Here is a 14382-nt window from a genome sequence, read left to right on the forward strand (position 1 = left end):
TATTACTGATTATATTGCTCGCTTTGCGTGATTGGCTGATGCGCGACGTTTGCGGGAAATGACTGAATTTAGTAAATCTGCTTTTAAAGGGGAAGTCAACTCAAAAAATGTTCTTCACAATATGTTTTTTGCGGCCCCTCTAGACTAAACATGGTATTATGATTAATATTTTGCCTTTGTGGAATATGAATTAATGTCAAGGCTCAGTTAACAATCAATCTCTGCTCAAGGTGAGGCAGGATTAGCTGTCACCTGAGCAATGGTGTCATTTTCAGTTGACAGCAAGTGGCAAAATGGCTGCCACCTGAGATGGATAAAAATGGGTGGCTTTTGCTGCCTAATTTATATTCCCCAAATGCAATATTAACTCATTCACTGCCATTGACGAATTTACTTGTCTTTTCACAGTCCAGCCAATCAATCCCAGTAATTTATTTATTTATTTATATATATATATATATATATATATATATATATATATATATATATATATATATATATATATATATATATATATATATATATATATATATTTTTTTTTTTTTTTTCAAACGTTAGGGTAAAAGAGGCTCTGAAAATGTCTGGCACTGAATGAGTTCATCAGAATACCATTTTTACACTAGTGGGGACACATAGAACATATTAATGTAAAGAAATTTATTGAGTTGACTTGGTTCTTAATATTTCATCTGCATTTATCTGGAGCGCCAGCAAAATTTAACACAGTTGTCCATTTTTTTACATAGCTAGAGGATGCAGGTTCAAGCAGCCTTGGCCATCTCCTGACTCGCTACATCACAGCCAGCACACAACAGCAGTCTGGTTCAGTGGACATGAATCCCTCCCCTGGACTTTCGATACACTCGCCTGGTTCCTCAGGTACCCAAATACTTAGATATTATTAATGCTTTAATATAGGTCATCATCAACACAAATGACATGTCATATAAACTCGCCTTACATAACTATTTGACCATCGTTTTTATATTACGACATTTGTGTCTGCAGGTCTTTCCAATGCACACACGCCCGCACGACCGTCCAGCACATCTAGCACCGGCAGCAGAGGCAGGTGAGGTGTCACTGCGGCGTCACTTCATTTTACAATTCTCGGAAAAGTACTGCTCGCGGGCCATTATTGACCCATACACTGTCTTGGACTGGCCCTTGCAAAGTCTTTGTGAAGTTTTTCCCCATCCGTCTACTCGCAATTTTTTTTTTTTAAAGTGACTAACAACAATGCATACAGTGGTGCTCATGTTAGCAACATATTTACTCTGTGTTGGTCAGGAGAGGGCGAGGAAGTTTGCCCTGGTAATGATTTTTGTGTCCCAACTTGGACCTAATATGAGTTAGCGGCTGGTGCTCCAAATGTCCTCATATTTTAGAAAATTGATGTGCAGTGTAGATGTGTTTTATGAACATTAAAGTAGAAGTCAACCCCAAAAAATTCTTTGCAATATTATGTTCTTTGCGCCTGCACCAGTTTAAACGTGGCATTCTGATTAATATTGCGTTTGTGGAATATGAGTTAAGCAGCAAAATCCACCCATTTTAGCCATCTCAGGGAGCGGCCATTTTGTCACTTCTGTCGACTGAAAATGACATCACAACTACTCAGGGCTCATATAACGACCAATCACACTTGCTTGTTTTCTGAAGCTGAGCCATGATTGGTTGTTATCTGAGCAACTGTGATGTCATTTTCAGTTGACAGCAAGTGGCAAAATGGCCGCACCCAGGGATGAACAAATCAGGTGGATTTTACTGCTTAACTCATATTCCACAAACACAATATTAATCAGCCATGTTTAGCCAAGTGGGTCTGCATAGAACATATTCTAGTAAAGAATTTCTTTTGGGGTGGACTTCCCCGTTAAGCAGTGATAAAGTGCGTATTCTGTGTGTAATATTGACAACTTTTAATTACAAAGGGAGTTTTACACCGTACTTTGCGACAAACCCATGCATTGGATATGTGCTATGAGGGCTTGAAGAGGGAACGGCGAGTCGCGCCGCGACGTGCTGGGCGTGTGATTTGAAAAATTTTTAATTCTAGAGTGCCGTCGCGGTGATGTGACGTATCACATCCAACTGAAGAGGGTCTGGTGGAGTGATTTCAGAGTGCTAACAGCAGAAGCTTTTGAATAAATCACCTGTGGTGTTTTTGTCTTAACTGATATCAAGTGAAGTTAGCGTTCTTGGGTTTCTTGGCTTTTGTTGCTACTTTCAGTTGGGAATCAGGGATATTGGTCTTCACCTACTTTCCTCAGAGCTCATACTTTTTGCAAAGTATTCAACTTAAAAACAGGATTTAACACCCAGTGAAGATGTATACAACATTAGCAAGACAGTGTGTGAGCGTGCCTTTAGGGTTGTTGCAGGGTGCAAAACAGATGTGTGTCCTGAAGCGAGCATACACGGCTAAAAAAACGGACAGTTTTCCAACAAATTTTTTCATCAACTATTAACTTGGCCGCAAAAAATAGACTGTGCCTGCGTATCGCACATGCTTGTCAATATGTACTTTGTGTATTAACTATTGATAGTTTTGGAATTTGTACACGTTTTTCAACTGAATACATGAAGGTAGTGAACCTGTTCAAGTGTAAACATTAATTGAAAAATCATTCAGTACTCCAAGTGTTTGGTGTCCATGTAACACTGAGTAGACCAAAACAGTCAACAATATCTGGTGAACAACTTGCTCAGTGAACTATATTTATACATAGCACACTGCAGGAAGTTTCGATTTTAAGTATACATAATTTTAAACTGGTTTTGGCCAAGTTCAATTTTGGTCTCACGTCATACTCTTGGACCATGATGAACCCTTATATAAAAACAATAAATTTATATTGAACAAAATAGCACGGTGTGGCCCTCTGCAATTGTTCCAGCTTCTTACATGGCCCCTTTGGAAAATGTATTGCAGACGCCTGCTCTAGATAGTCAAGTTTGATTATCCTCTCATTTGGCATTTTGTAATTTAAGGCGGTTTGTTCTCTCCTGCCCTCTTCTCAAGTTGTAGCTCTGCGGGAAGAACAGCAGCAGGTGGAGGTACTGTGGAACCTGTTCGGGTCAAACAGGAGCCTGGTTCAGAGGACCGTTACGAGTGTCCGGGTTCTTCCACGAAGGCGGAGCGAGGTCAAGACTCTGGGAGGAGTGCTTGCATGGTAGGGAAAATGGCAACTAGTGTAGTTGTTGGAGAGATGATAGTCTGCTTTCTGTGCTTGATGAGGCGCCCTTGAGCAATGGGGGGGGGGGGGTGTTCCTCCCAATCACGCCCACAGGTCTCACTGTAATTGCCCATGTTAGCAGTGAAGTCACCCAGCAAAACGATGAAGTCCCCAGAAGGAGCACTCTCCAGCACTCCTTCCAGTGACTCCAAATAGGGTGGGTACTCTGAACTACTGTTTGGTGCATAAGCACAAACAACAGTCAGGACCCGTCGGGCGTAGGAAGGTCTACCCTCTCGTCCACCAGTGCGAACCCCGATGTACAGGTGCTTTGCCTGGGGGTAATAAGTATGCCCATCCATACCTGCTCTGCGTCTTTCTCCATTGGCAACTCCAGAGTGGGAAAACAGCCCAGCCCCTCTCAAGAGGACTCGTACTAGAACCCAAGCTGTGTGGAGGCGAGTCCGACTATATCTAGTCGGAACTTTTCTGCCTCGCACACCAGCTCAGGCTTTCCCTGCCAGAGAGGTGACTTTCCATGTCTCTAGATCCAATTGAACCGAACCTCCAAGGTCCTCGTCCCCTAGCTCACTACGCACCCGACCCCTTTGGACCCTCCCACAGGTGGTAAGCCCATGGGAAGGGGGACCCACGTCCATTCAGGCTGAACACGGACGGGCCCCATTGGTGCAGGCCCGGCCACCAGACACTGGCGTTCGAGCACACTTCCAGGCCTGGCTCCAAAGGGAGGCCCTGGTAACCCATGTCTAGACAAGGGAAAACTAGATCAATTTTTTTGTGTTCATCATAAGGGGTCTCTGAGCTGTCCTTGGTCTGATTCCTCACTTAGGATCTGTTTGCCATGGGTGATACTGCCGGGGGCATAAAGCCCCAGACAACGTAGCTCTTAGGATCATTGGGACACGCAAAACCATCCACCACGATAAGGGGACGGTTCATGATGAGGTGAAAATATATGTTCTTGAAATTCACTTTAAGGGCTCAGAATCAGGGTTGTGCTGTGACTATGCACCCTGAGTTATATATGTAGTGGAGACACGACTCACTGACAAACATGTTTTACAGTTTAGATCAGGGGTGCCCACACTTTTTCAGCCTGAGAGCTACTTATATGACCGAGTCAAAATGATCTACCACCTACTAAAAATGCAAAACACGTTATTTATAAATATATTGAGAATTATTTTTATATGTACCGTATATGCTGGTGTACCTTGCATGACTGCATCAACCTATATAGCACAATACAACAACAAAAATATTTTGTAATTACCTTACTCTGATGACTTGCACTGAAAAAAAAAGCCAGGGACACATAGTCCTTTTTTTGCACACTATGCTAATGCTATCAATATTGAGTTCAAGAACTGTTGAAGAAAAAAAAAAAAAAGCAGAGGGAACAGGACGCTGTGTGTGACGTAGTATGCCTGATGCTGACTGGCTGCCGCGAGGCCGGATGGCAAAAAAGTTGACTTGTTTATACGCGCCTAGTGGAGCGAATGGCCGGATTTCCGGTGCTTTGCTCCGCATCCCACCGCTTCGAATGCATCATTCGCGCCACCCCGCACGCAACGGCGCCCGCACGCAACGGCGCCCGCCCGCGTGAACTAGATTGACTCCGATTGAAACGCACCGCCAAAAACGCTCCCAACACAGTTGGTGTGAGCGTAGCAATACAGTAGTGAGGACGGATGATAGGCTGGTGATCTACCCACGATGCCTTTGCGATCAACCGGTCAATCGCGATCGACATAATGGGCACCCCTGGTTTGGATCATGGCTGTCAGATTAAATGTATCACCAGCCAAAGGATTTGCTGGGTATTTACTTTAAGTAGAAATAATGTTTTCCGTCTAACACGAAAATTAGATGCTGTACAATTTAGAATCATTAGGTTTCTCAACCATTTGTTTTACTGTGTATAACAATGAGACCAAAACCTGCGTTTCCTCTCCCTACAGATGAGCGGTCCTGTAAACAACACAAGGGAGAATGTTAAATCGGAGCTGCTGTCTGAGACCTCTTGCTCTGAGCTCAACGGCTCTGGTGCACAGCTAACCAACGGATGTATGGCCAAAGGGCAAGGGTCATCAACCGCGACGGGCAACTCTGACGGGAAGGAGGATGACCCTAACGAAGACTGGTGCGCTGTTTGCATCAATGGCGGCGACTTGCTGTGCTGTGACCGCTGTCCCAAAGTGTTCCACATGAAATGCCATGTACCCACCATCGAAATCTTCCCCAAGTTAGTAGTCTATGAAGACTGACGTGGATGCGTGCTGTGCTGTCAAACTTCCACTTTTCTTTTGAGTTATGTTTTCATTTTTTGGTGAATATTTCTCAGGGGGGATTTTCTGTGCACATTTTGCCGGAGTATATCGAGTCCTGAGATAGACTACTGTGACGACAGCAAGAAAGTCATTGGAGAGAATGTCCTTAATCCTGAAGACCAGAGGGTGAGTACAGCCAGCACATCTTTGTTGGGCCTGATCATTCTGACTGACAAAAAGTTAATTCTCTTCTTAACTCCCTACAGAAATGTGAGCGCCTCCTACTGTATATCTTCTGTCATGAGCTAAGTGTGGGCTTCCGGGATCCTGTCCCGAACTCTGTGAGTTGCCATGCACGCCCACATAGATTAGAAAGGACTCCATGCACGCACCATTTCCACATTTGGGGTTCGACGGCATGCTAACTTGCGGTCGCTAGTCTAACGCATATGCGATAGCATCAAACTGAACACAAGTGCCCTCGCACCACAGAGATGACTGCAGGTGCAATATTTGTGTTTAAAAAGTCACAACTTTGGATGACATTTCCACCTTGAAAAGCACCAGCTCCAAAATATTGAATATAGAGCACAATCCTGTTAAATCCTGTTTAAAGAGTGAGGTTATTTTTCCTCCTGAGGTCATCTTGAAACAAGTGAAGACATGCCGCACTTTTGCCCCCGGAATGCTTAATGTACTACCGTACATGTGGCCCATTCACTGTTTCATTTTTAGCACAATTTGTTCCATATTACTCTAATATCAATTTGAGATTTAGACACAATTTTTCCAACAGGAAGTAATGGAATATGAATAATCCATACCAAATGTGTCTACAACATTTGAACTTTGATAACTCTTCTACTGTATAAGTGTAAAAGATTTAAAAATAGTAAAGAACTGTTAACTTTAATGATAGGCATTATGCTTAACTTCACATGTATACTATCGCCTTCTCACGTTATTAGTCTCCCCCTTGTTGAGGTTGGTCCCTCTTTTGGAAAATGTGTTGCGAAAATGCCAAAGAACACTAGAGTGCCTATTTAATCGTTAAATGCTTAAAGAGGAAGTCAACCCAAACATGTTCTATGTGCTTCCACTGGTCTAAACACGGCATTCTCATTAATATTGCATTCGCGGAACAGGAGTTAAGCAGCAAAATCCATCCAGCCATATCAGTGGGTGGCCATTTTGTCACTTCCTGTCACCTGAAAATGACATCACACCATTCACGGCTCACCTGTCTTCGGAACCTGAGCCCTGAGCAACTGTGGTGTCATTTTCAGTTGACAGCAAGTGACAAAATGGCCGCCCCCTGAGATGGACAAAAACGGGCAGATTTTACTACTTAACTCATATTCCCCGAACACAATATCAATCAGAAAGCCTTGTTTAGACTAGTGAGACTGCAAAGAACATATTAATGTAAAGAAAACTTCCACTTTAACTGCAATGTTGAGAGGTATGTTGAGCGATCTCGCAATATTCATGACATCTTGCGTGCTGTGCTGGCAGTTCTGTTCAAAATTGTGGTCAAATTCCATATTGTATGACCTCAGGGATTGTGTTTGCTTTTTACTTAAGGTGCATAACCGGTTACTGTAATGGGGAAATTGTATTTGATTTCACCAAGGGAAGATCAGATATTGTTTTCTATCCACGATAGTTTAAAATACTGTTATTATTGTATTGTCGTCATTGCTAATGTATTTTCTGTTTATCCAAAGCTGCTTGTCCACACAGGTTTCCATCAGGAGTGCAGCTGTTTCACCCTTTTTTCTGTCTTTAATTTAGGTGCCAAACTACTACAGAATCATCAAGCACCCTATGGACCTAAAGAAAGTGAAGAAAAAGCTGCAGCTACGGAACACCCAGTACTACACGTCCATCCAGGACTTTGTGTGCGATATGCGCGTGATCTTCCAAAACTGTGCAAAGTACAATGAGGTGCGCAGCATGACTGTTTCGCATGCTTTGGGAGCATCTGGTGTGTGTGAGTGTGCATGGCTTGGTTTAAATTGCCACAACAGGTTCAATGAATAGCTTCTAAGAAAGTGTTGTTTATATGCTGTTGGAATTCTTAGTATAGCGTGTGTTTGAAAGTGATAATTTATTGAAGACTTTGCAGACATCTTAGTTATTTTCCTGGGGCCACAGACAAACACGATTATTCTTAACTTTGCATGTTAACAACAATTACAGTAGCAGAGGGAGAGAATACTCCACACAAAACAGACAACCGTTAAGATATTGAGGTTAGAAAGCATGTAATATGACATTGATTCAGAAGAGAAAGTTTGATGGTATGATCATTCATTGCTAGGGATGTAACGATTCACTCAGACCCCCATTATATTCGATTTCCAGTTCCAGATTTTTAAAAAATGTTTTTGTTAAATCGGCTTGTCTCTGTGCGCTAGTGTGTTCCTGTAGCCATTCGCAAACACAATACGCAATGTTTGGTGCAAGCGTGTCAAGTAGGCCTGCCACAAGCTATTATTTTGCTAATCGACTAATCACCAACAGTAATGCTGAGTTGCACTAAGACAATGCAACTACCTATAATTAGCCCAAAAATACTTAAAACATATTTCATTTTTTTGGCACCAATCCTGTTTTTTTTAAATGTAGAGGAGAGTAAAATCAAATGAGTAAAATTAGGGAGAAGCACTGTGCTAAATAAAACTAAACACTTGTATTGGTTTTTACTTAAAATTAATGTTTTTTTTCTCTAATATGCATAATTAAATCTACACATTCAAAATGTGATATGCACCTTGAATGGAAAAAAAAACTTTAAAGATTAGGAGGAACATTATTTTTTAGCAATCTAAACCAGTACATTCTCACGAGTCGTGTAGTCTTTTATTTTTAGGTGTTGCCATTAAGGGTTTGTGGGAAAAAAGGTCATGTTGTGTTAACTTGGAGTGCTGAGATTTCCGATTCTTAAACGCTACACGGGTGAGTAGACGCTACAATGTTAGTGTACTACAACAGGACATGCACAGTAGCCTGTGTGTGCTAACTATAGCTAGCTTTCAGAAACGACTGTCCCAATGTGAGAAATGAAATCGGGCATCAGCCACAACGTGCTTCCTTTTTAGATGTTCATTTATCACGGCATTATTAGCTATGAAAGGGAGATTTACATCGTATGAAATGCGCCCATACTCCACACCATTACCCACAATGATTATGTTTACATCACGGATGACCCGGATTACCACTACTGCGTGTGCTTTGTAGAGTAGCATGCAGGCCAGGCCGTGGGATACAAGGCTTTTTCGAGAGGAAAAACACAGTGGCAAATAATTAGATATATAAACAAACGACGCGTCCACTATTAAAATTAACTCCAGACGATGTTGATCGTTGAAGTTGTTGTGTTAGTACCGGTAATCGAATCTTGGCAGTTCTAGTGTCAAGTAATTTACCCAATGTGCGTATGCAGTTTGTTTACAGCAAAGACACAAGAGAGCAGCTATTGTTAACATGGCGTTGCCAATCGATTCTTTTTTTTTTTTTTTTTACATTTGATGTAGGGGTGGCCGAAATGACGATATTATATCGTTAAGGACTTAGACGTGTTGAAGATCTCATAAAGATCGTTTGATCGTCTACAGGGCACATTCTATACAGTTTAGCTTTATGGCGGCTCAAAGCCGCTGACGTATACCCGACCAACCAATCACAGCACGCACAGTGCACCGTACGTGACAGTCCCGCCTCCCCTGTTTTGTTTGTATAGTGGGAAGCCATAGCGGAAAGTCCGCACGAAGCAGAGTTGGTCCCGAAAAGATTTGGTTTGGCTTTTCCTCGGAGGAGAAAGAGCAAACCAGTTATTTGCAAAGTTTGCAGAGACTCGGTTTGGACGTCAGATGGCAACACGACAAACCTGTTTAATCACTTGCGGAGACAGCACCCACCCAAAAAACTACGCCGACAGCCAAAGCAAACGGAGGTCATACACATGGTAGCCGGAGGCAGCCGCTAGCTCCAAGCTAACACAACACACGGTAACACAGTCATTTAACAAGGCCACTCCATATGACAAAACAAGCAAGCAGTGTAAAGAAGTAACTGTGAGGCAGTGACTTAATACCTTGCTGAAGACATGATTCCCATTAAAACAGTGGAAAACGAGGGCTTTAAAAGACTGTTCAAAGTACTAGACCCGCGTTACGTGCTATGTTTTTATGTTTACGTTACGTAACCCTTTATGTTTACATTCACTGCACATTTTGATAAAAATTGGCACTATTCAAATTAAAACCTGTTCAGAAAGCTTAGCTGTCTTAAAATGTCTTTTTTTTTCTTTTAGGGTTTTATATACATTTTAAATATGTTTTATGTTTAACATGAGGAAAGTGGTCAAAAATGTACAAATTAGTCTAAACAAAAAAAATATAAAAAAGAATCATGATAAAATCATGATCGTGATTTTATTTTTTAAAAATCATGATATGATATTTTTGCCATATCACCCACCACTACATCGATGCGTATTTTAAGCATTTATATTGATATAAAATCTATTTTTGATAAATTCGTTACCTCCCTATTCATTGCACACAAACCAATAAGTGCGTTCCGGGACACTAGTTAACCTTTGATTTGTCCTAATTTCAGGATTATTTTTCCCATTTGGAAAACCTGGGGTTCAGATTACATTTTTTCTGTAACCTTGTTTTGAACCTGAACGGTCACAAATTGTGGTTATGTTTCTCAATGAAATGAATAAAAATGCAATCAATTGATTCCAGCCCCCCAAAAAGAGTTATAGTTATTGTATCTTTATGGGTTTTAGGTTAAAATAAATGCTATAGAATATAAAAATTATTAAAAACACATACCTGCAGCAAGGAAGTGTAATCTCCCATTGGAAGCTAGCAACTGCTAGCTAGCCAGCAGCGTCAAGCCATCAAATGTCCCGAGTCCACCTTCGGCCACGATGCGACTGCTCCCTGGAGATAGTGTTAGTAAGGCTTAGTGGCATGAATAAAACAACTTCCCCAGCAGTTCTTTCAGGGTGTTCATGCCAACAGTTCAAGCTTTTGACATGGTTTTTTTTTTTTTTTTTAACATATTCAAACAGTAGGTTGTCATCCTGAAATGACCAATGGATACATATGTGAAGTCGGTAAAGTAAGAGATTATTGCTTGGAAGGCAAGTCAACTTGGATAACGCGATTCACTTTTTGTGACAGCTTGACAATAGGTTGATACTCTGAATGGTAAAATATAAAAACTTACGTTAGACTTTTGTAGCGATTCTTTCTATAATACCTAATACCAATACAGCAGTAGTTCGTAGTAAATTAATTCTCTGTACTCCCAATTGTCGAAATACAAGTGCATTTAGAAGCATGTTTTTTTTTGTTTTTTTTTTTAAATCACATCTCAAGTGAAAATTGGTGCGTTTACACTCACGGGGGTGTTTCTTTTCCTGCCTGGATGATACAAGAGTAGCCTGGACACAGTCACCCATACACAGACTTCCAATCTGTTCTTACCTCAATTGCCTATGCTGTGAACTCTTTTCTCCCCCTGCTACTTGACTGTCTGTGTTGTAATGTTATTGCCCCTTTTTAGATGTCTCGAATAATCCAGGTTTATGCTGAGGAGAAAGCGATTAATACGCAGGTAAGATGTTTGAAATAGAGCACAGATGTCCTGTCCCCTCCCGCTGAGGCTTTAAGAAATATTTTTGACATTTGGCATCAGGTTTTGTTCACGTTAGTTTCAATTATTTCAAACATGCTGAATTCTTCAGTTGAACTATTGCTAACAATGTTGGATTTCTACTGTCTACTAGGGCGATATAATGATTACAATTACATTTGGACAATATTCACCTTTATTGATTAACTTGTTGCTTATCCTATTTCAAATCATTTGCGCAATCTGAAGTTTTTGAACAATATGAATGCATTTTCAATTTGACAATCGGCTTTCATGTACATATGTGCAAATAACAGATCACAGCTGATCTGTATACTGTATGTGTATTTTAGAAAATAACCCACGATCTATAAATTTTAAATTTACAGAAATCTCCACATCCATTTGGAAATATTAACTTAACAATCAGCAACCCAAATGTATTAGCTATGTCTATTAATGACACATTCACAATAAGTGCATGTATAATACCACCTTCTAACTTGTTATAAAAACCAGGCATATTTGACCTAAAATACAATGAACATATATTAAGTAAGCATTAGTCTGAATAAAGAATTGGCAACCCATCTCCAACTATTAGCATTCATCAAATTACCTTGTACATTTCACTTAAACATTCTAATAAACATGTCCCCTAGTGACTTACACAGGCTCATTTTTGTACATGAAATTATTTAAAGAGGAAGTCAGCCCAAACATATTTTTTTCCAGGATATGTTCTCTGCAGGCAGAGTAGTTGAAACAAGGCATTCTGATAAATACTTCGTTTGTGAAATAAGAGTTAATCCACTGTTTTTTAGCCATCTCACGGCCATTTTGTCACTTCTGTCGACTGAAAATGACATCACAGTTGCTTAGGGCTCAGGTAACGACCAATCACAACTCACCTGCTTTCTGAAGCTGAGCCATGATTGGTCGTTATCTCAGCCTTGAGCATGTGTGATGTCATTTTCAGTTGACAGTGGTGACAAAATGACCGCCCCCTGAGATGGCTAAAAACGGGTGGATTTTGCTGCTTAAATCATATTCCACAAACGCAATAATCAGAAACCGTGCTTCAACTAGTGGGCATGCATAGAACATATTCTTGAAAAAAAAATGTTTGGATTGACTTCAGCTTTAACAAAATGTAGTATATGATAGACACGTTGCTTACTGCATACGTGGGTTGGAAGCCATCTTTTGTCTTGGTCAACTTCGTGCTTGTCAAATGAGTCCCGAGTTCAACAGTCCATTTGTCAAAATACAAACATGAGTTTCAAAATAAAAATCTTTATGTAAAGATGTATTAGAACTTGCCAGACAGGCAGAACAATCCCCACAGACCGAATTGGGCCCCCTAACAGCTCGTCCTGGCCCGTGGGCCATTCATTTGATGCCCCTGGACTTGTTGATGTGTCAAATTTACCACTTTGATTAAGCTGCAATCACATGTTTTGGTAAGAAGACTAATGCCTTGCTTAAATCAACATGCTTGTAGCAATATTTTATTAAAAATGGGACCGGTGGAACTGGCACTTGTAACATATGCAAGTCTTTTATCAAATCTGACAAAAGCATAAATGCATGTACGCCATGATTTAACAGTCCAAGGAATAATAATATATTCCTCTAAAAAAAACATAATCCAGTCTGTTTTTATTCTTTATTTTGTTTTTTTGAAGGGGGGAAACTCTACTATGATCTTTGTGGATTGTTAAATTGTTCTGTTTATTTTTATTGTGCAAGATGGAGAGTATGAATCAGAAATGGAGGCAGGTTTCATTGATGTCCTGGTTGGTCAACAGGCGGTACCAATTTCAACTTGAGTATATGCTAAAAGGGGGCAGTGAGGCCGTGCATGCACGTACACGGCACATTTAGTTCAAGAAAACTGGAGTTGCAGGGGTAGTGCGACTAAACGTGCATGCAAACACAGTTGCTGAATTGCAGCAATGTTTCCTGGAGCCACAGTGGGTTGGGATGTGGTGACATGCAGTGGCAAGATATCAGTGCTCTGTATAGCAAGGTTCAGCCAGGGCCGCCCTGTCAGCACGGCTTTTAACCACGTCTAATTTGTCTCCTCCTCTTCAACCCATCCTATCCCCATCTCCTCGTCTTCTTTCTCCTCCTTCCCCGGCAGGACGGATCAGAGATGGCCGTCTCCGGTAAGGCGGTGAGTGTCTACTTTGAGGAAAAGCTGCTGGAGATCTTCCCAGGACAGAGCTTCCCCGAACCGCCTGACGAGGAAGCCGTGGACACAACTGAGAAGGAGAAGGAGAAAGAGAAGGAGAAGGAGAGGGAGGGGGAGGAAACGGAGGACTCTGATGATGACTTCATTCAGCCCCGACGTAAACGGTTAAAAACAGATGACAAAATTTTCCACATCAAGTGAGAAGAAAAGCTGTGCTGTCTTTCCAGTTTCATGAACATTTCACACCTTGCCTCTTCAGATTTTCAAGTTCGATGTTTTCTTTTTTTTTTTTAAATAGATCAAGCATTTTCATTTGTATATATGTTGTGACAATTTCTTTATAAAACAACCCTTCCCAGACCTGAGTGTAATAAATATACATTATCTTGTTTTTTTTTTTTTTTACTTGGAGTCGTTCAAGTGTTTACTTGAGGAATTTGTGTGTATAAGAAAATCTAGCCCACAGAATGAAGGTATTCCTGCAGTATTCATGATTGGGTACATCGTCAACTGAAATATATTAAAGGAAATATATGTTGTGAAATTGGGCTTGTGAATGTGTACTTAAGTCATATCCTTTGTGTTTTTCAGGTGTGTTGCGCCTTAATACTAATAGACGTTATGTATTCATGTGTGCAGATCACTACAGATGTGTTTTACTAAGGTCCCAGGGATCACCCAGGACATGTTGGAGAGACAAGTGTCTCCCAGCTGACCTGTAAACACTTTGGGAGTCCCCTTGTAGAGTTGGACGAAGTGACTAGGGAGAGGGAAGTTAGGGAAGATAGATATATCTTCCATTATTGGCTTTCATAAGGAGCGAAATTGTAAAATTCAGCTGCACACACGATTTTACGGCTAGATAGGCGTGCCACAACTATTGTGATGGAAGAAATTAAGAACACGTCCATAAATTCCTGTACCGTAGGCTACTTGAACAGTCTTAACACAGAAGCTCGACAATTGCAAAAAGCCTTCCTGGAATGCGGAAGTAATGAAAGCACGTGACCCGTTGCGTGAGTCCTGCACCGCACGCGGATCGCTGGCTGCCGCG

The 14382-nt window shown here is 41.0% G+C and overlaps 1 protein-coding gene across 5 annotated transcripts in view; it reads left to right on the forward strand.

The window, feature by feature from the left end:
* Positions 1–13872, forward strand: part of trim33 (tripartite motif containing 33) — a 49398-nt gene extending 35526 nt beyond the window's left edge. For 2 of the 5 annotated variants that reach the window (XM_086027581.1, XM_086027608.1), the window contains 9 exons: positions 747–879; positions 1009–1072; positions 3026–3176; positions 5162–5445; positions 5545–5656; positions 5737–5811; positions 7265–7417; positions 11063–11113; positions 13278–13872. In XM_086027581.1, coding sequence (XP_085883707.1) covers positions 747–879; positions 1009–1072; positions 3026–3176; positions 5162–5445; positions 5545–5656; positions 5737–5811; positions 7265–7417; positions 11063–11113; positions 13278–13529 — 1275 coding nt within the window. In that variant the 3' untranslated portion in view covers positions 13530–13872. The remainder of the gene's footprint in view (positions 1–746; positions 880–1008; positions 1073–3025; positions 3177–5161; positions 5446–5544; positions 5657–5736; positions 5812–7264; positions 7418–11062; positions 11114–13277) is intronic. The other 3 variants (XM_086027599.1, XM_086027616.1, XM_086027590.1) reach the window with 2 other exon arrangements.
* Positions 13873–14382: the final 510 nt, after the last annotated feature.

Source organism: Filicampus tigris, chromosome 1 (assembly GCF_054856515.1).
Source record: "Filicampus tigris isolate MCC_2025a chromosome 1, RoL_Ftig_1.0, whole genome shotgun sequence".
Taxonomy (NCBI): Eukaryota; Metazoa; Chordata; class Actinopteri; order Syngnathiformes; family Syngnathidae; genus Filicampus; species Filicampus tigris.